The 16,768-nt window shown below is 41.6% G+C and overlaps 1 protein-coding gene across 5 annotated transcripts in view; it reads left to right on the top strand.

Moving 5' to 3' along the window:
• KCTD1 (potassium channel tetramerization domain containing 1) overlaps nucleotides 1–16,768 on the top strand; it is a 68,399-nt gene that overhangs the window by 27,205 nt on the left and 24,426 nt on the right. For 4 of the 5 annotated variants that reach the window (XM_027745995.2, XM_039383713.1, XM_039383714.1 and 1 more), the window contains exon 2: nucleotides 7,574–7,752. In XM_027745995.2, the coding sequence (XP_027601796.1) occupies nucleotides 7,574–7,752 (179 nt within the window). Of the gene's footprint in view, nucleotides 1–6,840; nucleotides 7,121–7,573; nucleotides 7,753–16,768 lie in introns of those variants that run through there. The other variant, XM_027745996.2, reaches the window with a different exon arrangement.

Raw genomic sequence — 16,768 nt, 5'->3', positions numbered from 1 at the left:
ACTTTCAAATCCGGTTTTGCTTGTGAATTAAATGGGTGCTTTCACTGAGTGAGAATCGAATCAGCACATCTGAAAGCTGTAGAAGTTGTCTCCTTCCATTGAGAAAGCAAAAGTGGCTTATGGAAGCGTGTGTATTTGGGGATAGTGAATCTGGGCTGGACCCCCAAGTTACATGTGGTTTTTGTGGTTTTTTTAATAGTACACTGTGTTGGACGTATTCCAAAGATCCTGCTTGTGTTATGGGCTTAAGTTAAGACTTGCTTGACCCAAGCACAGAAGGGATGCTCAGCAAGAAATAGGCAGGCAGTGCAGAAGAACAGAGCTTTACTTGCAGGGCCTGAGTATAATAAATGACAACATTTGGACTGTCCTCAGCACTGCTTAACCAAACAAACAAGGGGCTGAGTTAATCTTACAGTAAGAGTACAAACTTATAATACATCTTAAGGGAGGTATTAAACTTTTGTCTGCAGTTTTGATGCTTAGGAAGATCTTCAGAGAAGTTTTATAAGCATTAGAGAAGGTACATCCTGTCTCTGTAAACTTGACTTTTTCCACTTTTTTTGGGCTCACTTTTACTGCTGCACTGATATAAGTACAGGTCTTCATTTGACTCCTGCCATTATCCATTAATTCTTTTTCTCCAGTTAGGTCTCAGTGACTAGTTTCTGTTGGTATGGTTAGAGCTGTTCTGCTGAAGTTAGCTGTGTGCTATAGACTTGGCTACTGGACACTGGAATTAAAGTGTCTTTAAGCTCTTGTCCAAGGGTGGTTTTTTACTGTCATGCATCTCCAGGTAGGCAACTTTCTCCATCCAGCACAAATACCTCACTTCCTTCAGCCCCTTGCCTCGCATTTGGTTCTCTGCACCTGTGTCATTTATTCTAGGTCCCGATCTGCTCTGAAATCCCAGCAAGGCTCATTTTACCAAGGAAATGCAACCACAGTCTCTCCAGCACTTGCAGCACCTAGCGAGTGTATGTGCTCAGCAGTGCCAGCATCTCAAGGAGGAGAAGGCTGTGAGCAGCCAACATTTGGGATGTGCAGCAAGGGACCCCCATCTTGATGGGCCAGATCAGCACTCCACCCCAGAGCCAGTGCTTCAGGGACAAGGAGAAAGTACCAGTTAAAACTGTCCCATCAGGTAAGTGCTTCAGTCACCACTGCTGTAGCCACTCTGGTGTGACAAGAGGTGCATTTATCAACTTTGTAGGCCTGATCTGCATTTGGACTATTGCAGGATACAGAGAGCAGCCTAACACGGTTACTGACACCTCCAGGAAAGGGTTTCAGCCAAGGTTTTGTTTCATGCTGACCTATACCTTGTATGTCAGCTATGATGGACCCCTCTGGGTATCTCTGTCCCCTCTCTCAAGCAGCCTTGTGGCATCCACCTTTTTCTAAAATGCATTGCTGTATATATTTCTGCAAATAATACTGAGTGCTGCAAGCATGGCACTTGTGGTGAGAGGAGTGAGCAGCTGCATGGCATAGTTGCAGGTCTTCTTCTGCCCTTGGGTGCCTCAGCTTCCAGCTTCTCAAGCTCTCCATTGTATTTTACTGTCTTGTATAGGATAATTTGACCTTCTGTCATATGTTGAAAGACATTCAGAGTTTAAAATGAGGCTTTTCTTTCAGAGATCTAAAATATTAATTCTAGTACTATTGTTGAGTCTCAGGGGACCTGGTATCTCGGCTTGCTGTGCCACTCAGTTGCAGCTGATTGTGCTTTGGGCCCATTTCTCCTGTGACACTCAAACACAATTGTTCTGGAGTTTTGCCTTATGAACATAATTCCTAATGTTCAGACTCAGCAATCCTAAACCTTGCAGCTGCAAGAGGAAGGCAGTGGGATTATATTGATGAAAGGCAAAACATGACAGTGCAATCGGCATATTTTCGCTGGGGAAAACAATGGGCTATTTCTTTGTTTTGCAGACCCAGTGGCAGCCATAAAGCCCAGCCATGTCCTCAGGGAGCACCAGCCACTGGTGTAATGGTGAAGAAACAGAAGAAAAGATGTGAATGTGCTCACGTGTAAAGACTTTTTGACAAAGATCTGGGCAACTTCTTTGTGCTTCTGGGCTCTTCAGAATGAAGGTGAAGAGAAAGCACCGTGATGGCATGCACACCTTGAGACCAAAATGCAGTTTGTATGCTCTGTGTTGTGCATGGAGTCATCTTTGACCATGTTGCAGGTCTATGTCTGAGGGCCCAGCACAACCTGGTGTCATCTGTGGATGCAGAGTACCAGGGCCATAGCCAGAAAATATGATGTAAGGACTTCACCAGCCCACAGAGGTGCCCATGGTGGCAGTTTCCCCTTCCAGCAGGACAAGCACCTGGGCTTCTTGGACACATAGTCTCTGTATATCTGCCTGCTTGCTACACCTTCCAGAAGTGCTGTTTGTACTGTACTGATATTGTTTATGTTGAATAAATGCTTTCTCCAGCTTCTTTGTTGTGGCAACTGTTTTTGCTGAATTGAAAAAAGTGGGGGGTACTTGTTTAAGCATTGTGGTAAGATGTGACCATGATTATATTTTTAATCTTTAATGAAATGTTTGTTTTGAAAAAGTGTATCTTCAAAATGGGGACACTTGTGCAGGAGCCAAATCTGACAGTAGTCCTAATGTTCCTGGTTTGGATGAGGGTCTTGAGCTGGGCTTTCCCCATCCCACAAGCACCCACAAGCATCAGCCTGCTGTTTATTTCAGAGTGCAGGTGCATAGCTGTTCATGATACTTGAGCGATTTCTGCTTTGTACTGGAGGAAAAGAGATTTGTCACCAACTTCTAAAGTTTTTTTGCTGTTTGGATTCATTCCCTATACAGTGGGATGTGTGTGTGTTCAGAGTTGACTCTTCTGCTGGAGGTGGCTGATGTGGATGTGCTAACAGCTTTTTCCAGCTCTTCTGGGCACCAGGCTTTTGTAAGGAGAGACATCTCTCCAATGGCTTTCTGTTGTGAAAAAAGGATAATGAACATAGGCTGATTTGATGCTTTAAAATAAACTACTGCACGATTATTTTTCTAATGTCTAGAAACAATAAGACAAGCTTGTCCTCACCTCCCCTCAGAAAAATCCAAGAGAGTCTGAAATACATAAATTTGAGTTTCTCAGCAGAAATAATTGCTTGGGCTGTGACAGGGAACATCCAATAACTAATACTGAGTAGCATATATACTCTTGCATGAGCTGGGCTGGCTCACAGCAGGGAAGATGTTGGCTATAATAACCCCAACCAGCAATGTTTTGACCTGCAACCTAAAATGATCCCCACTTCCAGTGAGTCAAGTAGAATGTACTTGAATGTCAGTTCTTCTGTGTATGAGCTCAGGTTGTCTTGTAGTGGCATGTTTTTTGTCAAGGTTTCAGACTTAAGAGGGGAACTGAGATGACTTTACTCAAGAGCACAGCATGTAAATAATACTTCTGACAACAGTGCTAATATTTTGAGGGGAAGAGTAAGTCTCCTGTCTCTTAAATTTTGTACACTTAGGACACTGTAATGACTCACATTCTTCAGATATCTCTTATTTCTTCCACTTGCTACCAGAAAATTGATATGGTTCCTATATTATTCTTGCTTGGTAGACCAGTTGCGTGAGTGCACATCTCAGCCCTGCAACTACTGTGTTTTTTCAACCCAGGTGTAAAGGCTTATTCTTTAACAATATTCTTGAGTGGAGTTGAGGAGAAGATGGCATAGAAGAAACAGGCAGGGAGGAGAAGAGATCTAAAAGCTCTCCTCAATGACCCTCAGTCCACTTTGGTAGGAAAACTAAATCATACAGATTTTAGTAAATACTAGGAGGAGTAGTTCAGGGAGGGCTGCTTTTGCTTCTGTTAAGGCTATAAGAGGGCTTCCCTAGAGCAGAAAATGTGAAGCAGGTTCAGATATACTCAAAAGACCTGTGCCTGTGAACTACTTGTTGTGGAAAGACTCCTTCAAATATCATCAAGAAAGTGGACGAGCCCCAAACTGTGCTAATAGAGCAGTGTTTCTGATTGCTGAACCAACACTGAAAAGTTTTATACAGCCTAAATGCCTTTAACAACCTGCCTAGGACACAGATTTTGACTCTTTTGAGTACATAATTTCAGTAATACATTAAATCTGAGTGGAAATGGGAACTAATTTTTATGAGAAGCTGTTGGGGGGGGATCATCTTTGAATACTAAGAATGATAAATGTTTTACAGGGTATTTGAAGTATTTTGGTTCATGGGAACTGTTGTAAAACTGACAATTTCCTGTTCCTACTTAATTTTTTTTTCTTGTAGGATAAATACTAAAATATTTGAGAAGAAAAGCTATCAAGTGACAGACTGTTGACAGGTCAGGAAGGTCACTGGTCATCCAGCCACTGCAGGTGCTAGCCCTACTTTGTGTCCCACTCATGAACAAAGCTGATGCAGTTCCTGAGGCAGACAACAGCCTCTGGGATCTCCCATGTGGGAACAGCCGTGGCTGAGCTCTGAACCCAATTCTGGGTGCATGTCTCACCTGCCTGATCTCAAGAAAGGGTTCTGAAGAGCTTTTTGATTCTTTTTGTTGTCAGCTGTTCTGGATAGCTTACTAGATCCCACTGAGTTTAGTTTCTATGACTTCCTTCTCTCCTCCTGTAGTTCTTTCTAATGAATTATATTTGTAGTCACATTAGGTGGTAGAAGATTAATAATTTACCAGCAGTACCGTGTTATTACCACTTTTTACCAAAGCTTGTTCACTTCCATGTTTGCAGTAATCTGATGCAAGGCACGTGTTTCTTCAGAGAGACTGTTTGTCCCTGTGTTATCCTTTCCATAGCTGAACTAAACAGTGATTTTAACTAATGCAGTGATATAACTTTGGTCTGTTAAATGCCATACCCATTGGATGGTGACCTTCTGTGCTGTGACTGTGATATTGCATTGTGCCACATTAAAAAAACTGGGTTTTTTTAAAGTACCTGGTTCTCCGAATCCCATTTCTGCTTTAATTTCTCTGGGGTAACTACAGCAGAAATACCATTGCCTAATTTCAAAGTGGTCTCCAAAAGAGTAGTGAACTGGTTTTATCCAGGGAAATACGCTTTGTGAGCTAAGACTGGAGCAATCTCAGCATTATTGTGCTTAATAACTAAACATTGAGAAGATGAGCATTGTTTCGTGAGATGCAATAAATGCAGGTAACTCGAAGAGGAAATGTTGAAAAGGAGCTCTCTCTGAAATAAGAGAGCAAATGGTTTTATTATAAAGCAGTTTTATTTCTTGGGAGTTTTAGTAGGCAAACTGTGTAAATGGCAGATTGGTTCCAACTTGCGTTTGGAAACTGGTTCCCTTTTCTTATGTTTTATGGAGTTTTTTGCCTTGTAAAATGCCCACAGTCCTCCGACCTATCTCCTGTCCCGGCAGTGGTGTTCGTACTACACATTCTTCTACTGCTTTGTACAGCCAGTGCTATCGCAGCTATGCTGAATGAGGTCCCAGCCTAACTACAATATTAACCCTGCAAATCTGTTCATTTTCTCTTGAGCAGCCCCAGGCAGGGTATACAGGAGAATGTGTCCAATTGAAAAACTATTACAGACTCGGTGGTGCTGCAGTGTGTTAAATTGCAAGAGAGCTGTGTTTTTTCTGCCAGAGAGGATCCTGCTAAGGGAGATGGTGGTGTCTGTCTCATGCAAGTTACAGAATTTGTTTTTCATTTTAGTCTCAGCTTTCGTTTGTGATTTTATCTTTGTTTTTGCCAAACCATTTGTCTGCTTTTAAGCACTGAAATGTGTTCCTCAGACCTGCTGCTTTCCTCCTGCTAATTGTCCAACACATTCTCTCCCCCCCACCCCCAATTTGTATCAGTCCTTGCCTTCTTACTTTCACCTTTCGAGTTGTTGTTTTTAATTTTTTCTTCATTATTTTACTAAATACCGTACTGCAGATCAGTAGCATCTTGGGTGGTGGTTGTACCACATAGCATTTGTAGCAGACATTAGTTTTGCATAGCGTGTGTACCTTATTTTGTCTGGACTTGTCTTCTTTGCGCTGCAGGCACCTCCTCAAGCAATTGTAGTGATTAAGCCTGGTATTTCTGCAGATTTATATTAACTTCTGCTTGTAAAGAAACAGAAGAAACCCAACCCTTCCCCCCCCCCCCCCAAATCTAAACTAGATGTTTTTCTTCATTCCCTTCGTTTTTATCAGTGTTAGACCTTACCTTGCTTGTGTGTATGAGAGAAAATTAGTTAAGTACCTTGTGGTTTATAGATGCCTTTTGTTACATATTACTTGGATTTATTGTGCAACGTTGGCCCGTAAATCATATCAGTCAGACATTTTCCTGGCTCTTGTTGCCTTTATGGTTTGAGTCTTTTAGCAGCCGTGAAGAATGGAGAAATGATGTTTTTGGCGGCGGCGGACTTCGCTAGTCCGAGTGCCGTGTAACTCTCTCTCACGGCAGCGCTCCGCTGTGGCGAGGTTTGCTGCCTGGCTCTGAGGAGATGTTTACAAGGAATCCATTTCTTTGTGCAGCTGAAAGACAGTGTTGAAAGAACAAAGAGAGTTTTGTGATGAAGTGTATCTGACTTCTCGCTGCTTTGCTTACCTTTTAAATGTAAAACTTAGTCATTTGCAAGGGCTTTTAGTTCTCAGGGCATCCCTATAAGATTCCACCCCGTGTGGGGCTTTCCTTCAGTCGAAAGCGGGGCTGTCTCAAAACCGCTCTCGAATGCATTTCTATTTTAATCCCCAACTTTGCCTGCCGCCTGCCTTCCTGGCTCCAGCTCACCGCCCTGCCCTGCCCCACCCGCCGCGCAGGCGGCCGCTGCTCCGTGCTGGCGGTGCGGCGCTGCCTTTGTGACTAAAAGTTGGTTTCATCAGCAGAGCATCGGCTCCCGTTCCGCGCTCGGAGCTCGCCGGCCTCGGGAAGCCGCTCAGACCTGCAGCCTATGTGGGGCACGCGGGGGCAGCTGTCGCCATACGTGTAACTTTTAAATGGAAAATGTCTTTCTCAAAGGCTGTCGATGTCCAGTGGTCTGCAGTCCATGAGCAGTTGACTAGTCCAGGTGTTTCTGCTTCTGTTCCCGTGCTATGTGAATTGGGAATTCGAGAGAAGAGTGTGCAGGATGGAGGAGTTGAGGGTTTGTATTTCTGTTCTGGTGGTATGAGAGTGACAGAGGGCTTGGGAAGGAACGGAAAGTCTACCTGGGGTTGTCTTAATTAAGGAGAATATTGTTCTTGGTCTTTTTGTCTGCAGCACTTTCTGACGGGGTCTTTATCAACTCAAAAATGAGAGTGACGTTTTTCAATGATACGGATTGACTGTCACGAATAGTATTCAGGAAAAACTTGTTTTATTGAATGCGATTTCTATTTTGTGGGGTTTTATGAGTGCATTTTGCCCCACTTATTTAAAATGTAGCAAGTTAAAACTCTTAGAGCTAGATTCATTTTAAAAACTGCCAAGTACTTGTCTGTGCTTTACTGAGATAAAAGTCATAATCTAAGGCTATGAGACAGTGCTATTGATTCAAGACTGTGGGGTTCTGTGAGGTTTTTAAGGAGATCATTAACCCAGGTCTATCTCTTCACAGGACAGTCGGCCCAATATGTCAAGACCTCTGATCACTAGATCCCCTGCATCTCCATTGAACAATCAAGGCATCCCCACTCCAGCACAGCTCACAAAATCCAACGCACCAGTTCACATTGATGTGGGTGGGCACATGTATACCAGCAGCTTGGCCACGCTTACAAAATATCCCGATTCCAGGTAACTTTAAAAAGCTTGTTCTGCATGTCTTTGGCAACTCCTTTTCTTCCATTTCATGCTGGCATGTCCTGGGGTTGTCTCAGAATGATGAATTTAGTTCCTTTTGTTTCAAAATTAAATTAGCTTTCTTTGTTCGTAGGCGGTTAGAGACTGACTTTTCCTTCCCTGCGCCGCTGCGTTTCCAACAAATGGCACTTCTGCAAATCCCTGTGTGTATGTACTAAAATAAAGCTGTTAGTAAAGAGCAGTTACTTTCTACTACCTAGGATTCTGGTTTTATGCCAGGACACCCATTCTGTGGTTTGTTACATTCAAAAACTGTAGTGATAATGCATTTAAGCCCAAAGGTGGGGGTGTTTGGGTATTTGTTTTGTTTCTTTTGGAGCAGTAACCGCTCTCCTGTACTGTCAGCATGTAATCTCTGATGTGTCACTTGAGGTGAAGGCAAGGTTGAATGTAATAAAATATAGCACAGTATTAAATGAATACTTTTTATGGAATCTTGGGACTTGTCTTACCTCTCACGTACCTTTTGAATGAAGTATTTGTGACTCTGGTAGCTTGCTGGTATTAAGCAGCTAGAAAACTGCTGCACATGTAAGGAAATGGTGTATGTACAGCAAAGAGTGCATCTTTAAGAAAACAACAGTGCATTGAACAGTGTGTGTGGATATTAGATGGTGGGGTGGCAGACAAACACTGTAGTGGTGCTGTCATTCTAAGAGTTGGTTATCAGATAGCAGGCATTGATTCTGTCCACTGTATTAGTCTATACGTTGCCCTTCACCGCCCAGTCCTGCTCTGGAGGGAAGGCAGTGTTACATGTGTGCTCTTTTCAGCATTTGCGGGGGAGGTTTTGAGTTTCTTGATCCCACAACTCTGACCTGCCTTTGCAAAGGGTACAAAGCATGCTTCATGGGATGTGATTTTGTTCAAAGCCTGGGTTTCACTGGTATTACTGCGTCTGCAGCATCGGCTCATAGTATTAAGTGGACTGAAGTAGTGCTCCTGGTAGACAATAGGAGCTGAAAGGGATAGAGGAAGAGAACTGTAAATACAGGTATATGGAAGAGAAACAGCTGAGTACATGGTCTTTCTTATGACAACAACCCCAAGGAAGGCCAGGCAGAGGGAAGTAAAAGAGAAGCCATGCCAAAGGCCAGATCTGCCAGGAGAGATTGAAGCAACGTCTGGAAAAACTTGAACTGTTCTTCGAAAACCAAATCTGTCATTTTGGGGAATTTTTTTAGGAGCTCCTTGTGTTCAGCTACTAGTAGTTGTGATTACTTAGTGGATTTTTTGGTAATTGGAGCAGTGATGGTGACTGACAGAGTTGTCTGTGCAGTATGAGAGGCTGCTGCTTCAGTTTTCATGTCAAATTCACAGAGACAGTATATTATTTCAAGTGAAGAAACACTAAAATGTCTTTCATAAGTGTGTATGGTGGCAGTGGAATTTAAACTTAATATATTCTGTGTTCCATTGAGCCATTGTAGCACTTGAAAGTGAAAGCTATGCTTGTAGTATCAAAGCCAGTTTAATAAATTAAACATTTTAAAGCTCTTCAAACATAATTTAAAGAAAAACCAAACTCTGAGTTATAGTCATTCTGTTTCAAGTCGTTCTGACATGTGTTTGTGTTTCAGTTCTGACAGTGTCTTTTGAACCTCTTGATGAGTGAATATTTCCAGTGTAGCTGTTAGAACCTGGAATTCCCAGCCAATTCCAGAACTTGAGAGATTTTTTTTAACATTAGCAGCTTCAAAAGAGCAATTATTAAACTCATTTGAATGTCAAGACAATGGCATGAAGCAATATGCCAGAAATCATGATATAGTTGTTTGGAATTTGTCTGTGAGATTTTACCATAAAGTTGTTTTCCAGTGGGGGGTTGGGATGAGGGGTGTATATATATATATTTATTTATATATAATGAGTGCTAGGCAAAAAGTGTCCAGTAATATTTGGACATTAATACAAATTGTTTCTTGGAGCCTGACCTGGTCAGTTTATATCTAGAGTCTAACGTTGTTATACAAAGTTAAAACAAGGTTTTGGTCAACTTTGTTTGTATGTTTCTTTTTCTGCCCAATATCACATGTCTGAATGATACCTAAACTAAGTCACCACCTCATAGATATTTTTGGGCTAGTTGAAACCTCCTGAGACTTACTGTCATATGAAGTATTGTCTATGAAAAATAAGGTCTGATTATCTTACCTGAAAGAGCACTGCTCCGGGGATGAGTCAAGGCATAGGTTGCAAGCTCCAGCATCTGACAGGTTGAGACATGAAAGTCATTAGGTTTCTGACTCGTATTACATGTAGTCTAAGGGCCAGAAGCCTAAAGTGAACCTTTCATCTGTGGGCCAGGTACCAGAGTCATCTTTCTTTGTGAGATTGAAAGGGTGATATCCAAAACAGCAGCTTTGGAGTCATTATTACTTGCTGGTGTGAAGAAGACCTTTTCTGATAGAGCAGTCTCTGCTTTGGAGCAAGTATACTCTTCTTTCTCCTTTGGGCTCAAGAGCAACTCATCTTGTACCTCTCTATTTTCTCCTCCCTGGATAGTAGAGTGGAAATTGGAGACATTACTTTAAAAGAGAGTTCCTTAAATGATATCAGGTGAAGACTTGTAGCTCGCAGGGCTCACTTTCCATAATTTTTCTGTTAGATCCCTCAACCTAGTTTGTGCCTTGAAATGCAAAATATCTACTGACAGGTAGATATATTTATTCCTCCAAAGAAACCCTGGTGTGACTGTAAAAGTGTCTTGCCGCTGCTGCTGGATCCCTGCCCTTTGCTGTGGAATGACCATTGTGGGCTTCTCTCAAATGCTTTTGTGATTGAAGAACCCAGGGAATTGGAGCGTATCTGTGGTTTGGTCAAAGGCTGACACAGTGAAGCAATCCAACAGACAAGCAGCTTATCTTGTTCTGAGTAATCCTAGAATTTTAAATTCTGAACCTGGAGTAATGCTTAAAAAACCCCTCAATTTAAAAATCCAGTAGCATATCATTTGAAAGAGCCCAGTTATATTCCGGACCAAGGAGGACCTACTGTTTTCGCAAGGAAAATCCCATATGAATACTTTATCTCATCAACAGGCTTCAGGTTCTCCCAAGACACCAGTGAGACCATGCCTCAGACATTATGTCATGCAGCTGAATAATAAAATTTACCAGACTTAGGCTTCAAGAAGAGGCAGTTTGAATCAATATATCTACCAGGAAGACCTAATGTAAGGTCAGTCTGCTGAAATAAAGTTTTCTTTGAATGCCTGAGCAGGGGGCAGGTGTCCTTTTATGCAGCTCTCTCCACCAAGATTGTAGACCTTGGTGCATTTACCCATATACAGATTGTTCCTTCTGTTGTGAGTTACTGACTGACGGTTGTTCATATGCCAGTGTGAATGGACCAAACAAATTGTTTGTATTCTATGAGGGATTTTAGAGTTTTGGAATTTGTTCTGGTTTGTTCTGGGTCACGCCTTCCTCTTCTCAACAGTCTTTGGTTTACTTTAAGTTCCCAGATCTTCAGGTTGATATTTGGCAACACACAGAGTTACCTGTTAAAGATTTGTGTGCACTATTTTTTTATTATTATTATTACTTGGATTTTGCAAATGAAGGGGTTTTTTTTAAAAAAAAACACTTTATTTTCCACTACCCAGGAAAAAAAAAATTATTCCAGGGAAGATGGATCCAAGATGAGGGTCTGCTAAAGGAGCCTTTCTCCCCTGAGAGCTGAGGCACATGCACACCATCCCGTTGTTCTGTATCATCACCAGAGAGTCTGATGAGAACAGGTTGAGGCGTTAGGATTTATGGTTATGAGCAGAGGAAGCACTGGCCTGTTAGTTCTGATACTTAAACGTGAGCAACCTACTTTCCTTCCAATGCATTATCATCTTGCATTATGATTGAACCCTTTGCTTGGAGCTGGCATTCCTACATCTTGCAGCCTTAATGCTGCCTGTATGGCATCTACCAGAAGTTGTTGTGTATCAGGCTGTGACAACCTCAACTGACTATCAGAACTAAATGGGAAGATGTTTAACTTTGTTCATATGAGCATCAGCTGTCTGATATCTCTGATATCAGCAATATCAGCAGTGTTGTCTATCTCATGTGTTCAAAGCATTTGAACTTTTAATTAGTTCTGTCCAAGTCATCTGGTACAAATATTTGCATAACGCCATGGCATTGGATTGCCACATCCTATATTCCCATTTAAAACATTGTATATATTTCTTTGTACAACCTTTTGGGATATCTGCTTGTGTTACTACATCTCCCATCTAGAGCTACTCCCTGCATATGAAGATGGATTCTTCTTATACAGTATTTCACAATACTTCCAAATTTCTGCCCAGGGCTATTTCAGGTTTTCGTATGAACCAATCCATTCGTGTCCCAGTTTTCTTACCCAATCTTTACTCTCAACCCTCAGGGAAATTAAATTTCACATACTTGGATCCAGTTAGGACACTGGCACTTTTTTTATTGGTAAGGGTTTCTTTTGCATCAAGAGCGCAGAATTATTTAGGAGAATACCCAGACTGTCCTTGGCCTTTTTTGACAGTTTGCACGCACGACTTATACTTACACAACCTTCATAGGTTGTGTAGATAAACTTTCAAGGACATGGTATGAATCAGACAGGTTAGCACTGCTTGCCTGTTTCAGAGCTCCAGTTTCTATTGTCTGCAGACTGTCCCCACTTCCAAAACAAGACACTGACATGGCCCTTAATTCAAACTTCTGCAGATTGCAACACCATGCTGGAGACTTCTGGCTCTGTAGGAGATGTGCTGCTGTAAGGGTGGTCTGCACTTTGTATAGGGCTCCTTCTGTAACACTTCCGTGAAAGCAACCCTGTCACAACTTTCCTACTCACCTTGGATAGTACCTCTCAAATTGCTGTAAGTTATGCTAATGACTTGAAGAAATAAACCCAAAATTTGCTAACTTAATGAACATTTGGGGACATTTTTTTAAGCAAATATTGAGAGAGTGGGTGTTACTACATCTTTATTTCCACTATTCTTATTTGGATTCATCTTCCTGAGAGGTACATCTCTATCTGTGAAGGTATTTGGTGACCTTTCTGGAGTAGCAACATCGAAGTCTGATGAGGTGGTGATACTTAAATCAACGTGATACTGCAGTAGCTAGACTACAGTAGGCTTGCAATTTTTGAGAACAAATATTGTGTTGCAAGTTGTAAAGCGAAAGCTTCCATGAGAGTTTGCAGTATTGCTGTACACCAGCTCTGTCTGCTGTATTAGTATGAATGGTCCAGGTCGCAGCTTTTTAATATTTTGTAACATTCCTGGCGGGAGGGAAATAGGCAGAAGTAGTTGGCAGAGGCTCATTTCAGTCTTCATTACCTATCCTGTCTTACTCATCTAATTATTCACCTTTTGTGTTTCATCATTTGATCACTGCTTGTCTTGTGGCAAGGGAAAGGGAGGGCTTGGGATAGGGAAATACATTGACTCTTGCTGACCTGTTCTGTGACCCAAGATAACTGATTTAACTTTGAGCTTCAGTTGCTTCCTACCAAGGTTAACATAAAAGCAACTTGTAAAGTGCTTTGGGATGATGACTGAAAATGTAAAAGATTACTATCTCTAAGCATAAATAATTATAGATGCCAGTAACTGAGATAGAAATGGTTTATGATGTTGGTATCATCAGTAACATGTATTAGTAAAAAATGAAATGTTGATTCATGAGGACCAGACTCAATACAGTTAGGCAGTACAGTTTTTTTGGTTGGTGTAACCATGTATAGAGACTTGAGAAGAAAATAGAAACAGAACTGTGAATGATACTATACTTCATGCCTATTTCCAGAAATCAGAGAATTTACACAACTGATACTGTAAAGAGAAATTTTTTGTAACATACATCTGTCAATAAAGAGCTCAGAGGGGTATTTTCTGGTCCTAGCTGAACCAAGATTAATTGTAGCTCTAGGTATATGAAGACAAAGCAGTGAGGGAACTTCAGGTATATATTGACCTAATTTTGCCTCAATTAATGATCACCACAGATCAGTCATCACTGTCACCTCAGCAGAAGTAAATATTTTCCAAATTGTAGTCCTGTAATATGTCTAACTTGCAAGGTCAGCAAGTTGCTGCTGTTGCTCGTAGCTGGTGACTATTGAAAGAAATATCACCATCAGATTAGCAGGTCTTCACATCTCCTGGTCGGTAACTGGTGGTGAGTCATCACTGAAAGGGACCATGGAGTTGATGTCTGTCTTCCTGCTCTAAATGCCAGTAAAAGTGGGTTTGTGTATTATTTATTTGGAGGATAAAAAGTAGTGGTTTGTGCTTGTTTGATGCTTTTGCACTCAAATGTATAACATTACAGCAAAATCAAGATAGCGAATTGTTAGGGTATTCTTTGCACTTAAGAAGACCCAGAGAAAGTGGATTTGCAAACTTATATCACAGGGGTTCATACCATGCTTATCTATGGCTACCTGGCTATGACAGTGTGTATGGAAATGTTCAGAGGAATACGCATCTACATTCGGGAGTCTTGGAAAGGTAAAGGCTTCTTCTTATTTCTGAGGCTAGTAATCCTCAGAAATAACAGTCATTTTTCTTGAGGGGAAAGAAGAAAATCCATATCCATATCATCGGTATGTACATTCATTTGCCAGTTGACTGACGTGTGTTTGTATGGGTTGGATCAACCTGTAAGTCAGGGAAAGGGCAGGGGAGGTTGTCAATAACTGTCTCAAAGGTCTGTGTTTTGAGAAAGCCTTTCATTACAAAGGCTGCTTGATACCAGCTTGGTGAATGGAAATCTGTGGGTAAGAAACAATTTGTTACAATGCCTGCACATTTCTAGCCAGTACTGTGGCTTCATGAACTAGACTGAAGGCACCCAAGCAGTTATTTTGCACTCTGCCTGACCAAGAAAATATTTGGGAAGATAAAACAAAATACTGAGTCTATGGGTCTATGGGCAAAAGCCGATTAGAAATTGAGGTGGCAGTGAAGTATTCTGCTTATTGGTCATTTCTGGTAGGGCCCGTGTTTAACCATAGTCGTGAGGTTCAGTGGTTTGTTTTGCCTTTTGCTTTACTTACTCCTTGCACTCAGGAATCTCTGTATGTTAGCACAAGGTTCTCACTCTGCTCCCACATAAGCTGTTTGTACTTCATTGGTCTTTCATAAATTGCAATGTAGTTGCTAAGCAAATTGGCATCTAGTACGTACGTAATTGCAAGAAAACATTTGGCTTCCAGTTCTACCGTCAACACCCGTCCACCTCTTGGGTGTGTTTGAAGCTTTAGGATATAGATTCCAACTTCTGGCTTACTTCTTTCTGGTAATGATCAACCTCCTGGCTGGGTTTCATGTATACAAGTGTGCTTGCCATTTGGGGATGTATTTGCAAAGGTTGCATACAAAATGGTGAAAACTGCTTAGGACACAGTGGTTATCTGCAGTTATTTTAATGCAAATAAGGCACAAATGCTGTGTTGGCCAGGGGAATGACACCAGTTCCTGTTATGTGAATTTTTCCTCTAACTTAACCAGTCTGCAGTTTATTCAAATGTCATAACCAGACAAGCGTCATCTGGCAAGATTTATTTCTCCTTTTGTCTTCTGTTCTCAATTTTTCTTTCCCCTTAGTCTACAATTCTCAAGATGTCACTGTCTCTTTGACTCTTGCCTTGCAGTGTCTTTTTTTCTGTCCCTGTTCTGCTCTGAGCATCGGCTCTACTTCTGTCATCTAAATTCCCTCACTGCTTTGTCTTCAGTTCTTTTTCATCTACATTTTTTTATCTCTGTTGAAAAGGGCCAGAGCTCACAAAGGTCATAAGTGATCTTTACCTGACCAAATCAAAGCACATTGCTTGCTTGCTTGTCCTTTTCTCTACACACACGCTTGGTTTTCTGGCTCCTGTTAATGGTGAGCTTTCTTTGAGTAGGTGAGCACCCAGCATATTTTATAGATATCTCAGATGATGCTTTGGCTCTTGGTGACATCAACTGAAAGGATTCTCTGAGACTCACTGCTCTTGATCTCTTCTTTCACTGAGTCTCTGAATCAGTAGTCAAATAAATTGTTTCTAGCCCTGATGCGTACATTAGCTTGGGTCTGTAGGACTCTTCCGGCACAGTTGTCTCTCCACCTCATCTGGACAATTTTCTAGGCACTTTCAAGGCACTTTCTGCCTGCTTGAGAGAACCAATGGGCTTTTGCAACAGTTTGAAAGCATTTAAGCTCAGCTTGTAGCTGCTACTCATAGACTGCTTTGAAGGGGAATGCCTTTAGAAAAGGAATGGGCTCGCGGTCACTTTCCTACCCAGTCCTTCCGCCATGCAGCCCTGTGTGTGTAGACACTTGAGCCAGCTCAGGTGCTCAAAGCAATATAGTACGTCTCTCCACCTGGACTCGTTTATCCTGCTTCCAGCAAACTCAGCTGTGCTGTGTCTGGTACCCAAGCTAATTACTGGAGACCTATCTTTTATGTTTCTACACACTGCTGCATTTTGCAGAACAGGCATTTGATGAAGGAGAGCAACACTGGCAATTCAGTTTCTGTGAATCAAAACCTTTCTGTTTGCAAAGGATTAAAAGAGGTAAAAGGGGAGAGTAATACAAAGAATGCAAAGGTTTTGCACATAAGATGAGATGGTCGAGCAACACAGTGTTAAATGCAATGGGGCATACTTCAGTAGTTCAACAATTTGCAAAGATAAAGATTAATTCTACCTCCTAGACCCCAGTGGGGTTTTCACAGTAAAATGTGACAAGCCTGTCAATCAAATGGTAGACATAATTGTTCTTTAAGTGACCTATTAAAATCCCATTCCTTTTAATTAAAAATTGTGTCTGTGTTCTCGCACAGGCCATATTTGAATGGTAAAAACTCTTTTCATATGAGACACGTTGCAGGTAGAGAGCTGTCACAAGCTGTGTGACACACATGTGAAACAGGAGGAGTGATTGAAGTCCCAGTGCAGCAACATTTGGCTTGC

The sequence above is a fragment of the Pipra filicauda genome, unplaced genomic scaffold, assembly GCF_003945595.2.
Source record: "Pipra filicauda isolate LSUMZ 115617 unplaced genomic scaffold, ASM394559v2 scaffold320_size837821_pilon, whole genome shotgun sequence".
NCBI lineage: Eukaryota > Metazoa > Chordata > Aves > Passeriformes > Pipridae > Pipra > Pipra filicauda.
This window is presented reverse-complemented; position numbering and strand designations above follow the sequence as displayed.